General features: G+C 39.2%; 9 protein-coding genes across 9 annotated transcripts; 7 read left to right on the forward strand and 2 right to left on the reverse strand.

The window, feature by feature from the left end:
- Window positions 1–375: 375 nt before the first annotated feature.
- On the forward strand, window positions 376–1,975 carry VTP21DRAFT_507 (uncharacterized protein; the record flags this gene model as incomplete). The annotated part of the gene is made up of 11 exons (XM_069395551.1): window positions 376–406; window positions 488–578; window positions 637–791; window positions 849–942; window positions 1,001–1,165; window positions 1,225–1,300; window positions 1,358–1,426; window positions 1,491–1,594; window positions 1,671–1,752; window positions 1,817–1,844; window positions 1,911–1,975. 11 exons carry the CDS (start codon window positions 376–378, stop codon window positions 1,973–1,975), a joined length of 960 nt encoding a protein of 319 aa, XP_069256886.1.
- Window positions 1,976–2,250: 275 nt separating this feature from the next.
- VTP21DRAFT_508 (uncharacterized protein) lies at window positions 2,251–2,989 on the reverse strand (the record flags this gene model as incomplete). The annotated part of the gene is made up of 3 exons (XM_069395562.1): window positions 2,251–2,417; window positions 2,488–2,665; window positions 2,729–2,989. The coding sequence occupies 3 exons, from the start codon at window positions 2,987–2,989 to the stop codon at window positions 2,251–2,253; spliced, it is 606 nt and encodes a 201-aa protein (XP_069256887.1).
- Window positions 2,990–3,186: 197 nt separating this feature from the next.
- VTP21DRAFT_509 (uncharacterized protein) lies at window positions 3,187–4,263 on the forward strand (the record flags this gene model as incomplete). The annotated part of the gene is made up of 5 exons (XM_069395573.1): window positions 3,187–3,332; window positions 3,399–3,536; window positions 3,604–3,673; window positions 3,744–3,786; window positions 3,848–4,263. The coding sequence occupies 5 exons, from the start codon at window positions 3,187–3,189 to the stop codon at window positions 4,261–4,263; spliced, it is 813 nt and encodes a 270-aa protein (XP_069256888.1).
- Window positions 4,264–4,484: 221 nt separating this feature from the next.
- On the forward strand, window positions 4,485–5,399 carry VTP21DRAFT_510 (uncharacterized protein; the record flags this gene model as incomplete). The annotated part of the gene is made up of 5 exons (XM_069395585.1): window positions 4,485–4,490; window positions 4,635–4,709; window positions 4,768–4,884; window positions 4,955–5,190; window positions 5,261–5,399. 5 exons carry the CDS (start codon window positions 4,485–4,487, stop codon window positions 5,397–5,399), a joined length of 573 nt encoding a protein of 190 aa, XP_069256889.1.
- A 324-nt stretch (window positions 5,400–5,723) lies between these two features.
- VTP21DRAFT_511 (uncharacterized protein) lies at window positions 5,724–6,794 on the forward strand (the record flags this gene model as incomplete). Its single annotated transcript, XM_069395596.1, has 2 exons — window positions 5,724–5,888; window positions 6,006–6,794. The coding sequence occupies 2 exons, from the start codon at window positions 5,724–5,726 to the stop codon at window positions 6,792–6,794; spliced, it is 954 nt and encodes a 317-aa protein (XP_069256890.1).
- A 256-nt stretch (window positions 6,795–7,050) lies between these two features.
- Window positions 7,051–9,438, forward strand: VTP21DRAFT_512 (uncharacterized protein; the record flags this gene model as incomplete). Its single annotated transcript, XM_069395607.1, has 8 exons — window positions 7,051–7,466; window positions 7,530–7,754; window positions 7,816–8,023; window positions 8,094–8,195; window positions 8,265–8,320; window positions 8,386–8,770; window positions 8,841–8,940; window positions 9,008–9,438. 8 exons carry the CDS (start codon window positions 7,051–7,053, stop codon window positions 9,436–9,438), a joined length of 1,923 nt encoding a protein of 640 aa, XP_069256891.1.
- A 343-nt stretch (window positions 9,439–9,781) lies between these two features.
- VTP21DRAFT_513 (uncharacterized protein) lies at window positions 9,782–11,507 on the forward strand (the record flags this gene model as incomplete). Its single annotated transcript, XM_069395618.1, has 7 exons — window positions 9,782–9,908; window positions 9,969–10,147; window positions 10,210–10,413; window positions 10,469–10,679; window positions 10,737–10,976; window positions 11,051–11,095; window positions 11,161–11,507. The coding sequence occupies 7 exons, from the start codon at window positions 9,782–9,784 to the stop codon at window positions 11,505–11,507; spliced, it is 1,353 nt and encodes a 450-aa protein (XP_069256892.1).
- A 200-nt stretch (window positions 11,508–11,707) lies between these two features.
- On the reverse strand, window positions 11,708–15,533 carry VTP21DRAFT_514 (uncharacterized protein; the record flags this gene model as incomplete). Its single annotated transcript, XM_069395629.1, has 17 exons — window positions 11,708–12,127; window positions 12,185–12,313; window positions 12,380–12,479; window positions 12,539–12,663; window positions 12,726–12,848; window positions 12,912–13,049; window positions 13,114–13,234; window positions 13,301–13,550; window positions 13,611–13,710; window positions 13,780–13,906; window positions 13,967–14,151; window positions 14,215–14,272; window positions 14,334–14,424; window positions 14,495–14,645; window positions 14,707–15,108; window positions 15,167–15,274; window positions 15,363–15,533. 17 exons carry the CDS (start codon window positions 15,531–15,533, stop codon window positions 11,708–11,710), a joined length of 2,799 nt encoding a protein of 932 aa, XP_069256893.1.
- A 739-nt stretch (window positions 15,534–16,272) lies between these two features.
- On the forward strand, window positions 16,273–18,115 carry VTP21DRAFT_515 (uncharacterized protein; the record flags this gene model as incomplete). The annotated part of the gene is made up of 6 exons (XM_069395640.1): window positions 16,273–16,313; window positions 16,390–17,060; window positions 17,128–17,280; window positions 17,340–17,648; window positions 17,707–17,850; window positions 17,916–18,115. The coding sequence occupies 6 exons, from the start codon at window positions 16,273–16,275 to the stop codon at window positions 18,113–18,115; spliced, it is 1,518 nt and encodes a 505-aa protein (XP_069256894.1).
- Window positions 18,116–18,609: the final 494 nt, after the last annotated feature.

Genomic DNA, 18,609 nt, shown 5'->3' on the forward strand with positions numbered 1-18,609 from the left:
TCAATTAAGTGATCGAAATCTACTAATAAAACGATGCTTTCATAATTAATCGAGTAATATTATTTTGTATTAGTGGTTATATTAAAGCTCTTGAATTGACCTGTAAAGTACTCTAATTCGCGAATAAATTTCTTCACAGTTAGAGTATTTATGTGATGATATTCATTTTTAAACTTAAACAACCCCTTGGTAAAACGATCTCCGGATTATTTTAAAGCCAAAACATTTAATGCAAATGGACATATCTAATATAACGATCAATTTTAGGTTGTGTCTGTGGCTAAACGTTTCAAAAATCGATAATGGTACACCATACTACTTCACGTGAATGAAAAGTACACAATGTTCGAGTAATTGGTTTTTAATTCAGCTCTAATGGCCAATATAAAAAAGTACATTATTCCAGGTAATATATCAAGAATTACGTAGGGAATCTTTCAATATAAAAGTATAGAATTAATTACTATAATATCTCATGATTGCATAGCTCACTCGCGCACTAATATCTCTGGTGCGCGTCTAGTCGTCAATAGGCATTTTATTGAATCCCAAACGCAAAAACCTGTTGTTGGAATTATGTATGTAGTTGCTCTTCACGGAAAAATCTTCTCTCTGATGTTTTACAACTGTCTATAGATTTTCCCACGCAAATGGTTTTTGCAAAGAAATTTGGTGGCCAATTATAAATCGGCTGTTTGATCATTTCCAGGGAACAATTGAATGCTGGGCTATGGATTGTAGACACCAAGGAGAGAGTGGTGTGTTGAATCAAAAACTATTAGCTGGAAATGGTAAATACAAATGGCTTTAGTATAATAAGTCTATTAATTATATTTGTCCTCTTATAGTATCATGGCTTGATTGTGGTCGAGATATTTTACAACTTATCAGCTTCTTTCAAATGAGGAAACGATATCAAAGAATTATCGGCATTGGACACAGGTATATGCCTCTTCATTAAAGTTATCATATTATGACTTATATTTTATACTTTGATTAGTTTTGGAGGAACTTGCTCATTGATGGCTCAGATCCTTCTCCCGAATAAAACTTTTGATGCTATTTTTTTAATTGACCCGGTGCTGGCGAAATTTGAGAGAAACATTAAGGGCGGCCTTCTTTTTGGTGTGCAGGCATATCGTCGTAGAGATGAATGGGAGAATATGTAAATTATGAATATTGTACTCTTATCTAAGTGAAATTCCTGACAACGGCTAAACATAGTGAAGAAGCAAAGAAATATCATCGAGGGAAGGAATTTTTTGCGGCGTTCGACCCTGAAGTTTTTGAATTATACATGGTAAACTGAATTTTTTAACCTTCAATGATTTTATGCTCAATCTATGTATAATATCAGAAATATGGACTTTACGAACTTCCGAACAGTAAGATGGTGGCCCTTAAAACAACTACTGAGCAAGAGGCTGTAAGTTTTTATATATTTTTCCGATTCATATTTCCCCTCAATAATAGCCTTAACGCCAATAAAGCTAACTTTTATATGTGACACGCCCTCTCATTTTACGACATTCAAAAACTTGCGCCGCATACGAGTTCCAACCTTTTGGATTACAGGAGCCAATTCGATCGTATGGTACGCAAAATATACATTTTATAGAATGAAGGTGCCAATTGATGCTAATTTAACATTTTATAAATATTCAACAAAGCCCTAAAGCCGAAGTGCCTGCATTAGCTAAATTATGTCCAGGAGGAGGAGAATACCATATAGTGAAGAATGCTGGTCATATGGTACGTATTGAATTATCTATTGCATTCCTGTTAAATTCCCCACTAATTTCTTTCGTTCATAAAGGTTTCCCTAGAGAAACCAAAGGAAGTTTGTAAGTTAGTTTTGCATTCGTCAGTACTTAGAGATACACCTAACATTGTATTTCAATCTTTTATAGCTGAAGTGATTATTAAATATTTGGAACAGTACAAACTAGCTGTAGCCTCGGTGTCCAAGCTCTGATACACTTTGCTCAGTATTCTTATGATTATTTTACAAATTGAAATTTGCACTTGAATAAACAAGTAGCTTTGTTAAAAAAAAGTACTAAAGTTGATATTAAGCATGGATTTCGGAAAAATCTTAATATAAGGATTAGCAAGAAAAAAAAGGTAACTTTGCTCACCAATGTATTAATCGGAGATTTATATATAAAAGAAAAATAGCGCTGTACAATAGAAAATATAAACACAATACCAAAAAAAAAATGCTCCCATATTTCCTAAAATCCTTGACCATTAATCTGTACTTTTTAGGGCATTCTCTCTACTTTTTTCTGCTTCCTCTTTATAGTGTTTCTTAATGGCTAAATCGACCCTATTCTTAATCCGCTCATTTAACGCAGGACGGTAGCCAAGAGAAAATAGGACCTCAAGCCAGATAAAAAGAGGTGCAAGGAAGATAACTAACCAAAATAATAAGCATTAGTTCGCACATGTTTTGAGGAATAAAAGCCTGCATTTATCATGTTATACATTGTTGAAGGTTATCTTTCAAGATAAACTCTCTCCTTCCAGCTAGCCAGTATCCGAATAGCTGCAAGACCAATCCGCTTATTTGAGCGGATAATGCAATTGTGCGATAATTTGGTTCAATGAATCTAAAATTCGTTGCATTGTACGCCAGATACAGAATGACTGGGGCAAATAGAAGCTTAAAGCAATAATGACGATTTAAATACGAGGCTGGAAATTACTCAAGTATATGCCAACTTACACTAGCTACTGGTTCTAGTAAAAGATAATAAGCGATATAAATGAATGCTGCTACAAAGGCGAGGTTTGGTGAGAGGGGCCATAGCCATTCCGCTGTCTTTGGTGATATAGTCAATCCAAATTCTGACGCGATGACTAGTACACCCCAGAGGACAAGAGGGACGCATACTAGTTGTAGTGCCAAATTTACGCGACTTTTGCGCTGTAGTTTATAAAAGGTCAGCTGTTGCTCGAGGTTTAGTAGCGATCCAGCGGCGGGCATTTGGAATATTCTTCAAGATCAATAGCACAAGAGTATCTTGTTTTCATTGTAGAAATAGAGTCACATGGAAAAGTAGGTCTAGGTTAGGGTTGAAATAAGACGGTCCCAAGTGACGTAAGAATAACAATTCGATAAACAAATCCGAATTCTCTTCAATATATGTATTTTCACTAAAATATTAATCTATTGTTAGTAAAATGGCAAAATCATCCGAGCAAGTGATCAAATCTACATTGTGGATGGGCGAGCTGGCTCCCTATATGTCAGAAGATTTCATCAGACAACTTTGGTACAGTTTAGGCGAAAACGTGAATGTGAAAGTGATTCGCGACAAAAACCGAGGGTAACTTTGAGTAGCGTATGCAGACAATGGAGTTCATTAATTCACATTCCTCAAAACATAATCTAGTCAGATACCAACTTACTGCTTTGTTGAGTTTGAAACCCCCGCTGCTGCACAGAACGCTCTTAATTCCTTCAACGAGACATTAATACCAAACACGGATCGCACCTTTAAACTGAATTGGGCTAATGGCTCGGAGAAAAAGCAAGTATTACCATCCAAAAGCTGGTTGGTATTTCTATTTATGTTTTAATTATTTTTCTGTCTACAGAGAGAATGCTCAAGAATACTCGGCATTTGTTGGTGATTTAGGGCAAGATGTTACAGAGCAGATGCTACTGGTGAATATTTCGAACCTATCCCAAACTTTTCCTATCTCTTTGATTGAATATTCTCTCAATGTATCACTAGGCTACATTCCGCAATAGTTACCCTTCTTGTATGTCTGCCAAAGGTATGATTTGAAATGGTATGTCTAATGTCCTATTTGTTTTTTACCGATCTAATCTTTGTAGTAATGATTGACTCGATAACTGGAAAGTCTCGCGGATATGGTTTTGTAACATTTGCTAATATTGAAGAGCGAAACCGTTCCCTCACAGAGATGAATGGAATGCAGCTCGGGTCGAAACCAATTCGCATCGGATTGGCACAGCATAAAACCAATAATAATAACCTTGGATACGGGCATCAACGAATTGCAAATACCACCGTATATGTTGGTGGTCTTGTTGGTCAGGTCACTGAAACTGATCTCCATGAATTCTTTTGTCATTTCGGTGAGATCACCAATATCAAGATTCCGCCTGGAAAAGGATGCGGATTTGTTCAGTTTCGACATCGTCAGAGCGCAGAGGCGGCTATCATACAAGCTAATGGCTCAATGATTGGCAATTCTCATCACATCCGCCTGTCTTGGGGCCGCGCGTAGATTTTAGTTATATATATTTTTGAGAGTATCACTTCGCTAGTGTATACCACTCTATCTTTTATATATATTTAATTTTTTTTTTCCAAGATTTTTCTCGAGCAATAAAAATGTCCTTAGAAATTTCGTTATACATTTGTGGCGTAGCCATTGCCACGTTCTTCTACTTGAAATAGGCTCGTAACCATTTTGAACTCATCCGTAACCTCGACGATATATTAATTATGGTGGTAAACATCTAATACATTCTTTACAGCAAGGGGATTTGAACGTGAAATTCTTATGCTAGATGAGTTGCATTTATATGGATTCACACGTTCAAATCATCTCTTGAGTAATAGGAGAGGTTTTCACCTTTATACATATACATCTAGCTAGTATTAATCATTGGCGATCTTCACATCCCCCACAGAGCACATGATCTTCCTTTAAAATTTAAGAAGCTCTTGGTGTGTTTCTTTTTCTTTTTCTCACAAGAATTTTCTTATTTATGAGATAATACATTAGGTCCCGGGAAAGATTCAACAGATTATCAGCACTGGAAATATATGTGATAAGAGTTCATACGATTATCTGCGTACCATCGCCAGTGATATTCACGTGGTAAAAGGCGATTTTGATGAGGTATAATATTTCGCTTGATGCTGCTGTATTGTAATTTTCGGTCTCCTTGTCACTTAACACGAATTCTCAGAATCCTAGCTGGCCCCTTTCCAAAATCATCAATCATGACCATATCAGGATTGGAGTTTTGCACGGTCACCAAATAATCCCATGGGGAGATACAGAGTCGCTGTCTATTGCTGCCCGTCAAATGGATGTGGATATCTTGCTCAGTGGGCACACGCATCGATTTGAGGCTTTTGAGTATGAGGGTAAATTCTTTATTAATCCTGGTAGTGCCACTGGGGCCTATAGTGCACTAGGGGGGTGAGTATTTACAGTGACGAAGGCCCAGTTCATTTCTAATGACCTCTTGGCGTTCTCTGTCCTCTATTAGAGAAACGACCCCGTCATTTGTTCTCCTAGATATTCAAGGTTCTGTTGTTGTTACGTATGTATACCAGCTGATCGACGGTGAAGTGAAGGTTGAAAAAATAGAGTATAAAAAGCAGTTCGAGGGTGGAAAGATACTGTAATGTATGATCCTCTGATCGAGCTCCACGATTATACAATATATTCACATTTATTGTCCATCCCGAAAATGGTGCTCATCACAGCCGCGGTGTTTTGTTAATCAAATCTTTCTATTCGTCTTATGCTAAGATTTTTCTTTTATTCTTTTATTGTTTGTTGCCCCTACTTGTATTTTGCAACCATTTTTGTTTTTACGAATGGGAAACCATATATCGCTCTACCACGTATAAGCACAATTTGAAATATCATTTCCAAATTCAGATATAGGACGCGACGCGTAAATTTTTGTTTAACTTTTTCATCTGCTGTCCCATTCAAACAAGAATATGGAAATTGCTGAAGAGATTGAGAAGCTTGAGCAGAATATAACGCTTGCTCTGCAAGAAATCGATCATAATTTTGCACGATGTCATCACGTCCTAGCCACTCGCGTATTACCACAAGCTGAGCGGTATTCAAAGGCGTCTAAAGACGTGTGGGAAGGATGCAAGGTGTGTACTTTTTTTTCTTTAATATCGAGAAGTGGAAAATAAAATGGGGATAATAATGAAAGCAGAGTTGAGTTTAGAGGGCGATTGATTTAGCTTTTGAATTTGATTTCTCTATAGATGTGGATGAGTTTTTTTGAATCGTTTGATTCCACAATTGCCGCCCCACAAACATCTATATTTGAAACAGATGATACATCGATGAGTGGACATAATGAAGAAAGCTCCCTGAGGACGGAAGACTCGTTTCTGCGCACATTACTTGCGGAAGACGACAAAGGCAAACCAAATGGCGAGGGTGGAAATGGGGCCGATGATGAAGAGGAATCTAGGGATAAAGAAGCGACCGAGTTGGATAAGATCCTTCAGCCTCCCTGGGATAGACTCAAACGGGAGCTCGACATGAATCCAGAGGGGCTGGGCCAAACTCTGCCGGGTGGAGCATCCCCGCTAGAAAGCCAACCTCAAATCTCAACGCCAGCTTCTACGGCCAAACGAAAGCATCGGCAACCAGCCTCAGCGAAACTATTGTCGCGCCTCTTAACCCGCCAACAGAAGGAGACCCACCACGTCAAAGGCCCCGAGCACGGCTCGCCTTCCCTAGCGCAGCAGAGCGAGGGCCAACTCTCCTTTGCGCCAATGCCAGGAACACCCTGGCGCGGCGGATCAGACTCGGACTCGGATTGGGAGTCGTCGTTCGACAACTCCCCACCGGTCACGATGCAGTTTGCGATCGCGCCCTCCAAGCTCCTGCGGACTCCCGCCAAGGAGGCCGCCCGCAACATCGTCGACGACCTATTGGACGACATCGACAGCCCGTCGTCCTCCACGCCGCACGAATTACGTGAGCTGGCAGGCGAGAGCGCCGGGATTAATCGAACCGTATCTCAGTCCGATGAAGAACTGTAAATAGCGATAATATGCACCGCAGTGATAGTAATAAAGTTATCTTATATCGATGGAATGCTGGCATGAATCAGCCGCTGAGATTCCGAACTCAGGCTGGTCACGCGTGAGGCGATTGGAAATTTCAGTCTCAATTCGTGGGTCTGCTCTATATTTCTTTTTTTTTCCCACCCCTCCGCTATTTTGTTTCCTTGTTCCCCCCCCTCTCCTACCATTTTGGTTTTTTATTTATCCTCTTGTAATCCCCCTGTTTCTACCCATGGCGCCTCCCATGGTTGAGAGTTCGGCTTCGGCCATTATGCATCATGGCCAGCTGGAGCTGCCCGCCCTCCCTGTGCCCCCGCTGGATCAAACCCTGGATCGCTATCTCTCCTCGGTGCGCCCGCTCCTCTCTGATGAGGAGTATGCCGCTACTCAAAAGGCGGTGGAAGAATTCCGCACCGGAGACGGCCCGCGCCTTCAGCAGCTCCTCGAGGAGCGCCGGCTTGCCAAGAGCGAAACAAGCTGGCTGGAGGAATTCTGGAACCACTACGCCTACCACTCCTCTAGGGTGTCCACCACATTTTATCACAATTACTTTTTCGGATTCAGGAATGACGGTCGGCATCCCCCGCAATGTGCCAGAGCTGCCCTACTCATCGCTTACGCAATAAAATTCCGCAAATTGATCCAACTGTAAGCAGGTTTATTAACAAAATCAAGCACAATTCTTGTTGACATTAATCATTGCACTTATAGCCGTCAGCTCAAGCCAGATATGCTGCGCAAAAAGGCCTTCTGCATGTATATGTACGACTGGATGTTCAATGCCTGCCGGATCCCTGATCATCCCTATGATCAAACCAAAAGCTACGATAATGATTTGAATAATCACATCGCAGTCGCACGGAAAGGCCATTTCTTCATTCTTGAAACCGTGCATCCAGTGGAGGAACGTATCCTCACTAATGATGAGATCATGAGGTATTGCATATGCTTTCCCTATTGTCTATCACTAGGCTGCTTACTGAAGATTTTCCAATAGCCAGCTTGAGAAAATCAAAGAGATAGCAGATAATCTCCCAGAAGAGCCTGGCATCGGCTATTTCACCACGGATAACCGTGACGAGTGGGCCAAGAGCTTCAAATTATTAATGAAGGCGAATCCAGAAAACGCCGCCTCATTTGAAAAATTAGCTAGCGCCCTCTTCCTAGTGTGTCTTGATGAGAAATCGCCCGAAACTCGTGAAGACGTAAATTTAGCAATAGATAGTAGAATCTTCTTATAGCCTTTCTAACCGATCTTTTGTTTCCCTTTTCTAGTTTAGCCGTGAGCTTTGGCATGGCGATGGAAAGAACCGATGGTTCGACAAGTGTTTCCAAATTATCGTCTTTGAGAACGGAAAGGCCGGATACAATGGAGAGGTACTTTTAAGTTTCAATTAAAAAAAAAATAGGCGGTATTTTTTTTTTTACACTATCTATTTATTACAGCACTCGATGATGGATGGTACAACAACCAGTCGTCTTAGTCACTTTGTTGTTGAAAGGTATATTAGCTCATTTCATACTCAGCCAGTAATGTCCGATTTAATACTCCTACCCACTACAATAGTGCCGAGAATGATATCTTGCCCACGCTTGTGAATATTTCGAATCTTCCCACACCGCAGAAACTTAATTTCAGTCTAACCACGGAGCTGGAGGCCCGGCTTGAACAATCCCGATCCCAATTTTACAAGGAAGTGTCTGCCCATGAGCTTTCTGTGCTTGTATTCGATCGATATGGGAAAGATGCTATCAAGAAGCTCAAAGCATCACCCGATGCATTTGTTCAAATGGCTATCCAATTTGCATATTACCGAATGATGGGTCGAGTCAATGCCACCTATGAGAGTGCCGCAACCCGACGTTATCGACATGGCCGCACCGAAACCATCCGATCCGTGACTAATGAAAGCAAGCGCTGGTTAGAAGCCATGGTCGACCCAAATACCTCGGTATAGACGAGACTTTTTGAAGGTCAAAATATTTTGCTTACTGAATGGGCTGTAATTTTGATATTTTTAGGACGAAGAAAGGACCACTTTGCTTCGAAAAGCCATCGATAAGCATGTTGAGTACACGAATTGGGCTGTCTCTGGCAATGGTGTTGATCGTCATTTGCTTGGTATACATCGATTTTCTGTGACAATTACATATTTCAATTCTCATGTCCATGTTTTTCTTTTTCAAAGGTCTCAAGCTATTGGCCGAAAAAGAAAACAGCAAACTTCCATCGATCTTTACGGACCCTAGTTATAGTCTCTCCAGCCATTGGAACTTATCCACCTCCCAAATTACTGACGATGCGTTTGAGGAATATGGCTGGGGCGAAGTGGTACCCGATGGGTTTGGCGTGGCTTACATGGTAAAGGATGATGTACTCCAGTTCAACGTGGTTTCAAAGGGCCTTGGCTCTCCGCGCTTGTGCGCAGAGCTGGAAAAAGCGCTGGTTGATATTCGCGCCCTTCTCTCGAAACCTGTGGCCAAAAAGGACGAAGCTGCTGCAACTATCAACTCTAATAGTGTCAATGGACAAGCGAAGGATGTGGGCTCAGATGATGATAAGAATGTGCAAAAGAAAGATAAGAGATGGCGAAAGTTCCCAGGACTTTGTATCAACTGATTATTTTTTTTTTCGTGTTGAACATCATAGATTTTATCTTATATTATACTGTTTCATTCAGATACAAGCTTCTTTTACTTTTCTTTTGAAATCACGGATATTTTATATTCTCTTTGTTCATGAGATGCTTTGATGTATAAATCTACTTTCTCTATTTTTGAAGGGATAAGGTTTGAAGATAATAGAACATCATAAACATTTATTGTATACTCTGCTGTTTTGTTTTTCTGATAGGTGATACTTCATTCCCAATCAAAATTTAAGCTCAAAAACTGTTATTTTGTGGTTGAAATTTTGGTATTTCCGCTAGTCCTCAATAGAGGTGAAAGCATCAAATTGAAGGATGGCAACAACCCGTAGGCTTCAGCTAAAAGGATGGCTCACATCGGCATTATTGCTCTGCATTTCATTATGCCAGCTATCCCGTGCACAACAAAATAATCCTTGCTCCCGGGACAAAATCAATTCAAGTAAGAGACCCGAAGTTTCTCACGTTGAATGTGAACAGTAATTTTTATGCAATTTTGAAGCCGGATTCCAAGTAGAATATCACGAAACTTACAAGGTGGTGACCAACGCCAAAAATAATGAAAAATATGTTCTACAATGCACCGACCAGAAGCTTGAAATTCCTGGAGCCAATGCATATTTCAAAGTTCCCCTTGAAATTGTATACTCCCGAGACCTTGAGCCAATATCTTTCATCGAGGTTAGTGGTTAGTTCTAAATAATTGGTTATTAATGATGTTTAACTATGATTTCACACAATAGTTGCTAGGCGAGCTGAATAAGCTCAAACAAATTCCACAGCTCGAACAAATTACTTCGCAATGCGTGATTAATTCATTACAGAATAATACAACCACGACAATCAATGTAGACCAGCCCTCAGACTTCCCTGTATTCATAACAGGTGCTCCAAGCAACGACAAGCATATTACTCTTTCTTTAACCGATGATCAAACCCCTTTAGAGGTGAATGTTTTAAATATTGGTCTTACTCTCATAATACTTAGGTTATTTTGAGTAGAAAGCCGAATGGATTAAGTTCGTGTCTACCTTCTTTAACCGTGAAGACGAAGCAAACAAGCTCTACGATCAGATCAGCAATAGCTACAATTGCCACAAGCAAAATTTAGCAAATGTCAACCGAAAATCCATCGCTTGGGTAGAGCACCTTTCCGATGGTTCTATAAAAATAAAGTCAGACAAGTACTATACAGAGCTCATCAGTGATGCTGGTAATTTCTATCTCTTTAATTCTTGCGGAAACCATTTTAACCCCCATTACATAACAGGTGGTGATAACCTTAAAACTTCTACCGTGCTATTTAAGGATCAAAAGGAGTTGCACGATACCCTCTCTAATGTTTGGCTCTTGATCGACTCGACCCAATTTACCAACAATAATGACAGCTTCGATACGTGGAAAAAGCTTTTCGGCTATACTGCAGGAGTGGGATCGAGCAACGAGCCGTTTCTCCGCGAGCGGCGGGTATTTCGCACCGATGGGATAAAAAATAATTTTGGATATTCAGGTAAGTTGCTTTTTATAATATTTCTCCACGGGTATGCATCTGTATTGATTAAGTTGATCGATCTATTTGAAAAGACTGGGTTGAATCTTCAGCGGCACGCCCTGATCTCGTTCTTCAAGGTTAGATATCATTAACATATATGTAGGCTTTCAGCTCTATTGACCCTTAATCTTATTTTTCTCAGATTTAATTGCAGCTGAGTATTCCACTTACCAAAAGACCTATACGACTCATTGGCTTTACAATTTCGCTAGGGGCTCTCAATTTAAATCTATTCCCGGATGTTCCAAAGTACAGATCCCTCAGTGCCAATCGAATAGCTTTAGCGACCAAGAGAATACTAGTGTGTCTTCTGGACTCTCTACAGGTGCCAAAGTTGGAATTGGAATCTCCGTCTCAATCGTAGTGATTGGTATCCTATCTGCATTGTTCCTTTTCTACCGACGGATTTATGAAAGACGTTTTGTACGATTAAACGATAATAACGTGCAGCTTGCTAATTTTCCCAGAGACAGTATTGTTTCTCAATAGACATTTTTAACGTATTACTAATTATATGCATCAAATTTTTCCCCTCATCCTTATTGCTAGTGAAATTTTTGGTGCAATTTAATTTATGTAATTTTTTTACTAATTTAAATAAATATATACCTATTCACACCACAATGGTATTTAAAGTTTCCGCTCTATTTACAAAATAGTAATGAAAATTATATAACGAGTGCCATGTCTCAGGAACTGGCTAGAGCAGCTAATTTTTCTGCACGCATTAAAACAGGCTTAGCGCATAAACGATCCTCTTCAGTCATCAATTGAGATAATTGCTGATAAGCCTTGATTAATTCGTGTTCTAGCTGCTCTTTATAGCGCTGTTCTGTATTTTCCAACCTAGCGCAAGTTTGGCTCATTATCTCTGTCGAGGATACGATGGCTTCTATTACTTTGATAAAAGCCTGGGCGTTACCAAAGCGCTCCCTTTTTTCTACTGCGGACAGCGCTGCACATGCGTGAATTCGAACCTTGAAATTCTTACACCCAGTCAACGCACTGCATAGAGAATTCAGAATATCAGCACTCCATCCGGCCGCTCCCAAAGGGAAGCCAGGATTTCGAAAGGCATTCGCTAATGCGTGACAGGCATTCCATCTGGCCTATGAACCATCATCAGATTTTTGAAAATAAATGAGACAAGGAGAAAAATTATTTACTTTTAAAACACCCCCCTCAACATTCTTCGCCAGACTCGACACTACTTGAGAAATTATTGGGTGCAATAGGAATCGCTTTGGCGATATTCGCAACAGACTACCGAGAGCACGTAATCCGTTAGGACGCACCTAATTATTGTGCATACATATGAAATTGCCTCTCACAATTCGATAGTTAGTATCAACAAAGCATACCTTCTCATTGTCAAGCGATGCACTTAAAGAGGCCTTTAAAACTTTTTCCCACATCTCGAAATTTAAAATTTCGTTTACTCTTTCTAGCTGTCCGTCATCCCTTTATAAAAATAAATAATTAATAATAAAACCTAGATATTTCCAGCTAAAGCCATGTACCATAGTTGACCAAGTGTATCACACAAGTTACCAAGAGACCAACTAGCTCGAATTCGAACCGAGAGTTGCGAATCGGTGGATTGAAGAATCATCACTTCAGCCATATCCGCTACGAATAGAATATCCTACAAGGTTTCCAAATAATGAGCCGATTTTTCTGACGACAAAGTAAAACTGCTTTGCATACCTCGCGCAAAATGCGGTACAGCACGAGAATTCCCAAAGCTCGACAGGCAGAGGCTCGAACAAAACAGTTCTCGTCTTGCGCGAGCCCAAGCAGCAGAGGGACGAGAAGCAACTGTTGCTTTTGCTATAATTAAAACGGAGTTAATGATAGTGAAAATTCAAAAAAAAAAACAATTGGAATACATACAGAAAGTTGCTGATATTGATCCTCTGATATATTGGAGATGATATCGCACGCAATTGCTCGCACATTTTGATTTTCGTCGCCCATAGAATGTAAAATAAACGTGTCTACTACAGAATCCCACCACATTTCAGGCAAAAGCTACATTTTTAAATTCGATTAGTGGACTATTGCTTATAATGATCATATAAGCTCTCATATTTACCTTTTGGGGCTCGGCAGATTTTGCAAAATTTTCTAAAAATTTCAATGAGGATATTCGCAAAGAGCTGTTATCATCGAGTGTTTGAGCGGCCAAGACAGAGTTAAGCTGCGGCCATATTTGCCTGTAGTAGTGATGAATATCAGAAAATCATTACGAAATGAAGCGCTTTTGGATGCTTCACACATACACAAAACGCACAGGGCACACTGTGGAGCACGAGCTTAGCGCATTCCAAGTCTCTAAACGTACTGGCACTGGTTCTTTTGGGCTTGATGCTAGCGTTATCAAGTATTGAGGAAGCGGTAGGTCTAGTATTTCACCTCGGGAAAGAGAACGAGCTAGAGAATTATCCAGCAATGAGTTGATCTCATTGCACGCGCTTTCATTCCCTAATAGTACTGAAAGACACTCCATTGCTGCGACTCGAACAGAAATATCTAATTTGTCAAATATAAGGAATTATGTAGAAAATGGAACCTATGGGAAAATCCATCTACCTTCAAATTGTAATCGATTTATGGTGGCATTGAAAATAGATGTGATATATCCTGGATGCAAGCGGTCATAGGAGGTATTAGATACCAATACAGTGGATGCCTTAGCGAATATAAGCGTAGACGTTAGTATTAAGTTGAATTACATACATATATATGTATTTGTTCATACCTTTAATGCTGAAGCTATAACAATGGGATTAGTTTCGGTTTGAATTAGTTTAACTAATCGGCTATGCAGTTCACGAATGAAACCACCCACTTTCTCCGAAAATGAAGTGAAATTCAACTTGGAAATTCTAACAAGGAAGTGTTAATAATAGTTTTAGAGCGAAGCAGAATAATAAATATGAAAATACCTATCATCGCCAACTGCTAAATACTGCCTAGTGTTTTCAAGCATGGCTGCAAGTGTTTTACAGGCCGTGAATCGAACATGTACAATAGGATCTTTTGCCGCCAACGAAAGAAGATGAGGGGGATGATTTCCCGGATGATCCGGTATAAACTTGATCCAATAAGGGAAGAGTACTTTTGTGGATATCTTTAAAAGACAAACAAAAAAAAATCAGAATATGAATTTCATTAATGACAATGGTTAAAGTACCTTTGCCATCGTTTGTAAACAATTAAGGGCGTTGATTCTTATGGCACCTGAATTGAACCTTGAATGAAGAGTAAGAGAGAAGTTTTTATTAAAACTAAAGACTCAATATGAATACATACCCCTTTATTGAAACTGTACCGTCATTATCAGATATTTCAGAATCTGAGCTAATGTTTACTGTAGGCTGGAATCTGCTGATATAAGGTCCACCTAATTAGTGAAAGAGAGTTTAAATATTAGCTCGTATGTATCAATAGCATAAAAAATTGAGCCAGCATACTTCGAACATTTTCAGTATGGGAATCACTCGGTTGAAAATCGAAAAATGCGAATATTTGTATAATTTCGACCAAGTCATCAGGATATTTTAAAAAGAGGTTTTTGTCTTCATTTAAAACAAGCTGCATGGCTCGCAAAGTACTACTGATAAGCTATAAAAATAAACCCTCTTAATTTGATATGTTTTCATCATTGGTTCATGTTAGGTAATACCTTTTTCATTCGGATATCTCCTAATCTTAGAGAAGAGGACGATAGATCATAGAGCCGTGTGAAAGGATATAAAACTTGCGTGAGCACATCGAATATTACTTTATAATATTGTTGTAATTTTGGTCCACATCCGATGCATAAATTTCCTAGGCAGTTGACAGCCATGCGTCGTACCTCGAGTGGTTTCCCGTCGTCTGATATAAATGGCTCAACAGTTTCAATAATAGAACCGTGTAGCTTAATGCAAGCAGTGCCATTTTCGTATATTAGTAAACTTAACGCGCGCAAAACATTCATTAACCGAATAACTGGTTCACTTGACGAAGATTCATTCTGAAGCGATTTAAGCAAAAAATTAACTCCCACTTCGATTAGCCCACCCTTTGGAGCGCTAAGCTTAATCTATTGACTCATAACAAACATGAGCGAAGTTGTTCCAGAGAGATTTATTTTATTATACCTTTTGCTTTCGCTTCAAAAGAACAATTAGCTGACAAAGCTGATTCGAAATGACCTCATTTCCGACGTCAATTATTTTGAAAGAAACAGCTAATAAATTGCAGAAATCCTTTGAACGCAGTCAAGATTATATATATAAAAGAGCGTATGCAGATAAGTAAAATTGCGTTGATATTTAAAGTATTTCTTCGAATTACCTGGTCGTTAACTCCTGTGCGAGGATATTGTAATAGCAAGAGTGTGTTTAGAGCAGAATGGATTGCTTGCGTGGTCGCAAGTGATTCTGTTGTTGGGGGAGAGACAAACAGGCCCCCAGAGATGCGCTCCGATAAACTGAAAAATGAACAAAGATTATTCGGATCGCTCATTACATCCACTAACGAGAAAATAGTTGTAAAAAACAATTTAAATAATAATTTTGTGTAGGGCAGTTTTGCCAATTGACAAAATGGACATATTGAATAATCTTATATTAATAGCAATCCTTTAATTGATATTTAAAAAACATTGTTTTCAATTTCCTTACTAACGTTAATATGTTATCATTCTTTGTATAGTAGAGTGCTGCTTTTGTCTCTTTTTTATTTCTCGGAAGAAACAAGCCGTAAACACAAGTCGTTAAAATAAATAAAACTGAGATGTATAAAGCGTAGCACTTTCAAACGAATAGTTTACTTTAGCAAGGTGCTCTCACTCTCCAGGGTAATCTTTATGTGTTTCGTTCTTTCACTTTATACACATACATTCCAGGATGACTGACTATTTAGGAACTAAGATTGATGTTTTATTATTTGTTTAATGTTTTGTTCATATATCAACTTTATATGGTTCCGTTAACTTTCATCTGGATGAATTTTGTGCTTAAAATACCAAGGCCAATTTCAAGTTATTATCTCCTTCGTATTATAGGTTTTTTCTCCTTTCCTCTTGTGATTATCGCTCTTATTCTATTTAATCTCTACAGATAATTATAAATAATAACCTTATTTCCTGTAGAATGAAATTTGGAAATTAAAATATCCCGGTAAAATATCTTATACCCTATCCCTATGTAATTTAACTACTCGAGAATTTCTGGTCGTCGCGCATTACAACACATTTCAAATCATGAATGAAAACGGCCCATTGAGTGCCTCCCTTTCGAATAGGTAAAGAATATATATAATAGATACAGCACTAGTAACACTTGCTTATCTGCCCTCTCCAATATTACTTTGCATTAAGTCATGAAAATCAGAATTCCTCAAATGATCTGATCTCATCCTCTACTGTTGACGAGAGTATTTTATCTTCTATACCGCAACAATCCAGCGCAGCTCTTTCTCATGCTTTACCACATGATAATCGAGCAGATTCTCCTAATTCAAATACGCAGCCTTCCTCCGAAGCCTCTCCCCTAGCTTCACAAGACAGAGCTAGTGATGAGACAGAATCTATCAATTTCCCAAGCTCACCGACACCAAACTCACAATCAACAACTGAAGAAGAAACAATTAATTCGATAGCTCCGCCAATTTCCATTGCCACTAAACCTCCTCGTAATCCTGCCAGACACTCATTGCCTGTCCAATCGGGCCAGAATGCTTCTTCGATCATTCCCTCTCAATCTTCATCTTCTTCTCAGCAACACTCCATTCAAAATAGTCATGTTCACAGAAGACACCACCACCATAAATCACGTCGGACTACTGATGCTAGTATTATTCCGCCTTCTCCAAAAGTTGGGGTCGCTCCTCCAACAGGAATGTACTGGTCTAGGGCAGTCACTTATGGTAAAATATCTCCACCTAAAGCATTGCGAGCACACACGGTTAATGTGATTGGGGAGTTGATGTATGTGTTTGGCGGGTGCGATGCGAAAACATGTTTCAACACTCTTTATATTCTCGATTTAGGTATTGATATTTATTCTGATCTACTCTTCCGTATTATATTAATTTTTCCCTATTTTATTTTTAACAGACACTATGTCGTGGTCCAAGCCCAAAACTCATGGCGAGCCTCCTCCCCCCTGTCGTGCTCACTCTTGCACTTTGGTTGATAAACGGCTCTTTCTATTTGGTGGTGGAGATGGACCAGTAAAATATTTTAATGATTTATATATTTTAAATACTGGTGAGCATTTTTTTTGCGTATTTTCTCTTCACTCTATTCTCAGATATATTTCTTGACAGAAACTCTGTTGTGGACTAAAGCAAACACCCAGGGCCAACCCCCCACCCCGCGACGTGCTCATTCATCATGTTTTTATAATAATAAGCTTTACATCTTTGGGGGCGGCGATGGGATGCGAGCACTTAATGATGTTTACACGCTTGATATTAAGGATTCGAATTATATGGCATGGAGTAAGCTTTCTCCTCGTGGCGTTCCTCCAACTTCAAGAGGCTATCATACAAGCAATCTAGTTGGTGACAAATGGATCATTTTTGGTGGAAGCGACGGACACGAGTGCTTCAGTGACGTCAATATATTGGACCTTTGTATGAATTCTTTCCAAGCATTTTAACTTCTTCAAGTCCTGTCTAACATACTATATAGCTACTCTGACCTGGATCCAGGTTGAATTAGATCGCCCGATTCCACGCTTATCACATACAGCAACTCAAGTTGGCTCGTATTTGTTCATAGTCGGTGGACACGATGGGAGCCGTTATTCTTCTGATGTTCTGCTATTAAACTTAGGTAAACTTACCAAATCCTAGTCTAAATTTCCCCTTCAATATCTTACGAAGATCAATCTCATTTAGTAACCATGAGCTGGGAAACTCGTGAAGTTTATGGAGTTGCTCCTTCAGGACGCGGATATCATGCCACCACACTCTATGATTCGAGACTCTTTGTGTTTGGTGGGTATGATGGTCATTCAGTATTTGACGAGCTCTATATTCTCGAGTTAGGCGCGTGTGCTTATCTTCCACAAATCACGAACTTTACGGTAGAATGCTAATAGATGTATCATGATATGCGGTCCTGTATTTTGAATTATTTGTTTGGTCCTGGGTTCATTATATTCAAAAGCTATGTCTATATTTTTTAACTCTGGTAGATTTCTTTGGTTTTACTTTTATCTGTGAATTGATATGTGCCTCACTTCGCACTTCGCCCTAATCTAACTTAATATTAAATCAGATAATTCCATTACTAAGAATTTTTTATGCTACTGTTTAAAACTGATTCGATGCAAAGATTTTCTGAAATAAGGTGGTTTTTGAATAGTCTCTAAGCGAAATGCATTTGAGATAGTTATGATAACAAATACTACAATTAGCATGTTCAGCCGACATATATTCACCAACAACGGATGTCCTACAATTACCGACTATAAACTCCCACCTACAGGCGACCAACGAATTCTATAATGTGATATCAGCAGATATTTGAATGTCGAACTGAGATTGATATACTGAGCCAAGCATGCTTAAATTCGGAATTTTCAATCAA

This window comes from Calcarisporiella thermophila (genome assembly GCF_041956535.1).
Source record: "Calcarisporiella thermophila strain CBS 279.70 unplaced genomic scaffold VTP21scaffold_1, whole genome shotgun sequence".
Classification (NCBI taxonomy): domain Eukaryota; kingdom Fungi; phylum Calcarisporiellomycota; class Calcarisporiellomycetes; order Calcarisporiellales; family Calcarisporiellaceae; genus Calcarisporiella; species Calcarisporiella thermophila.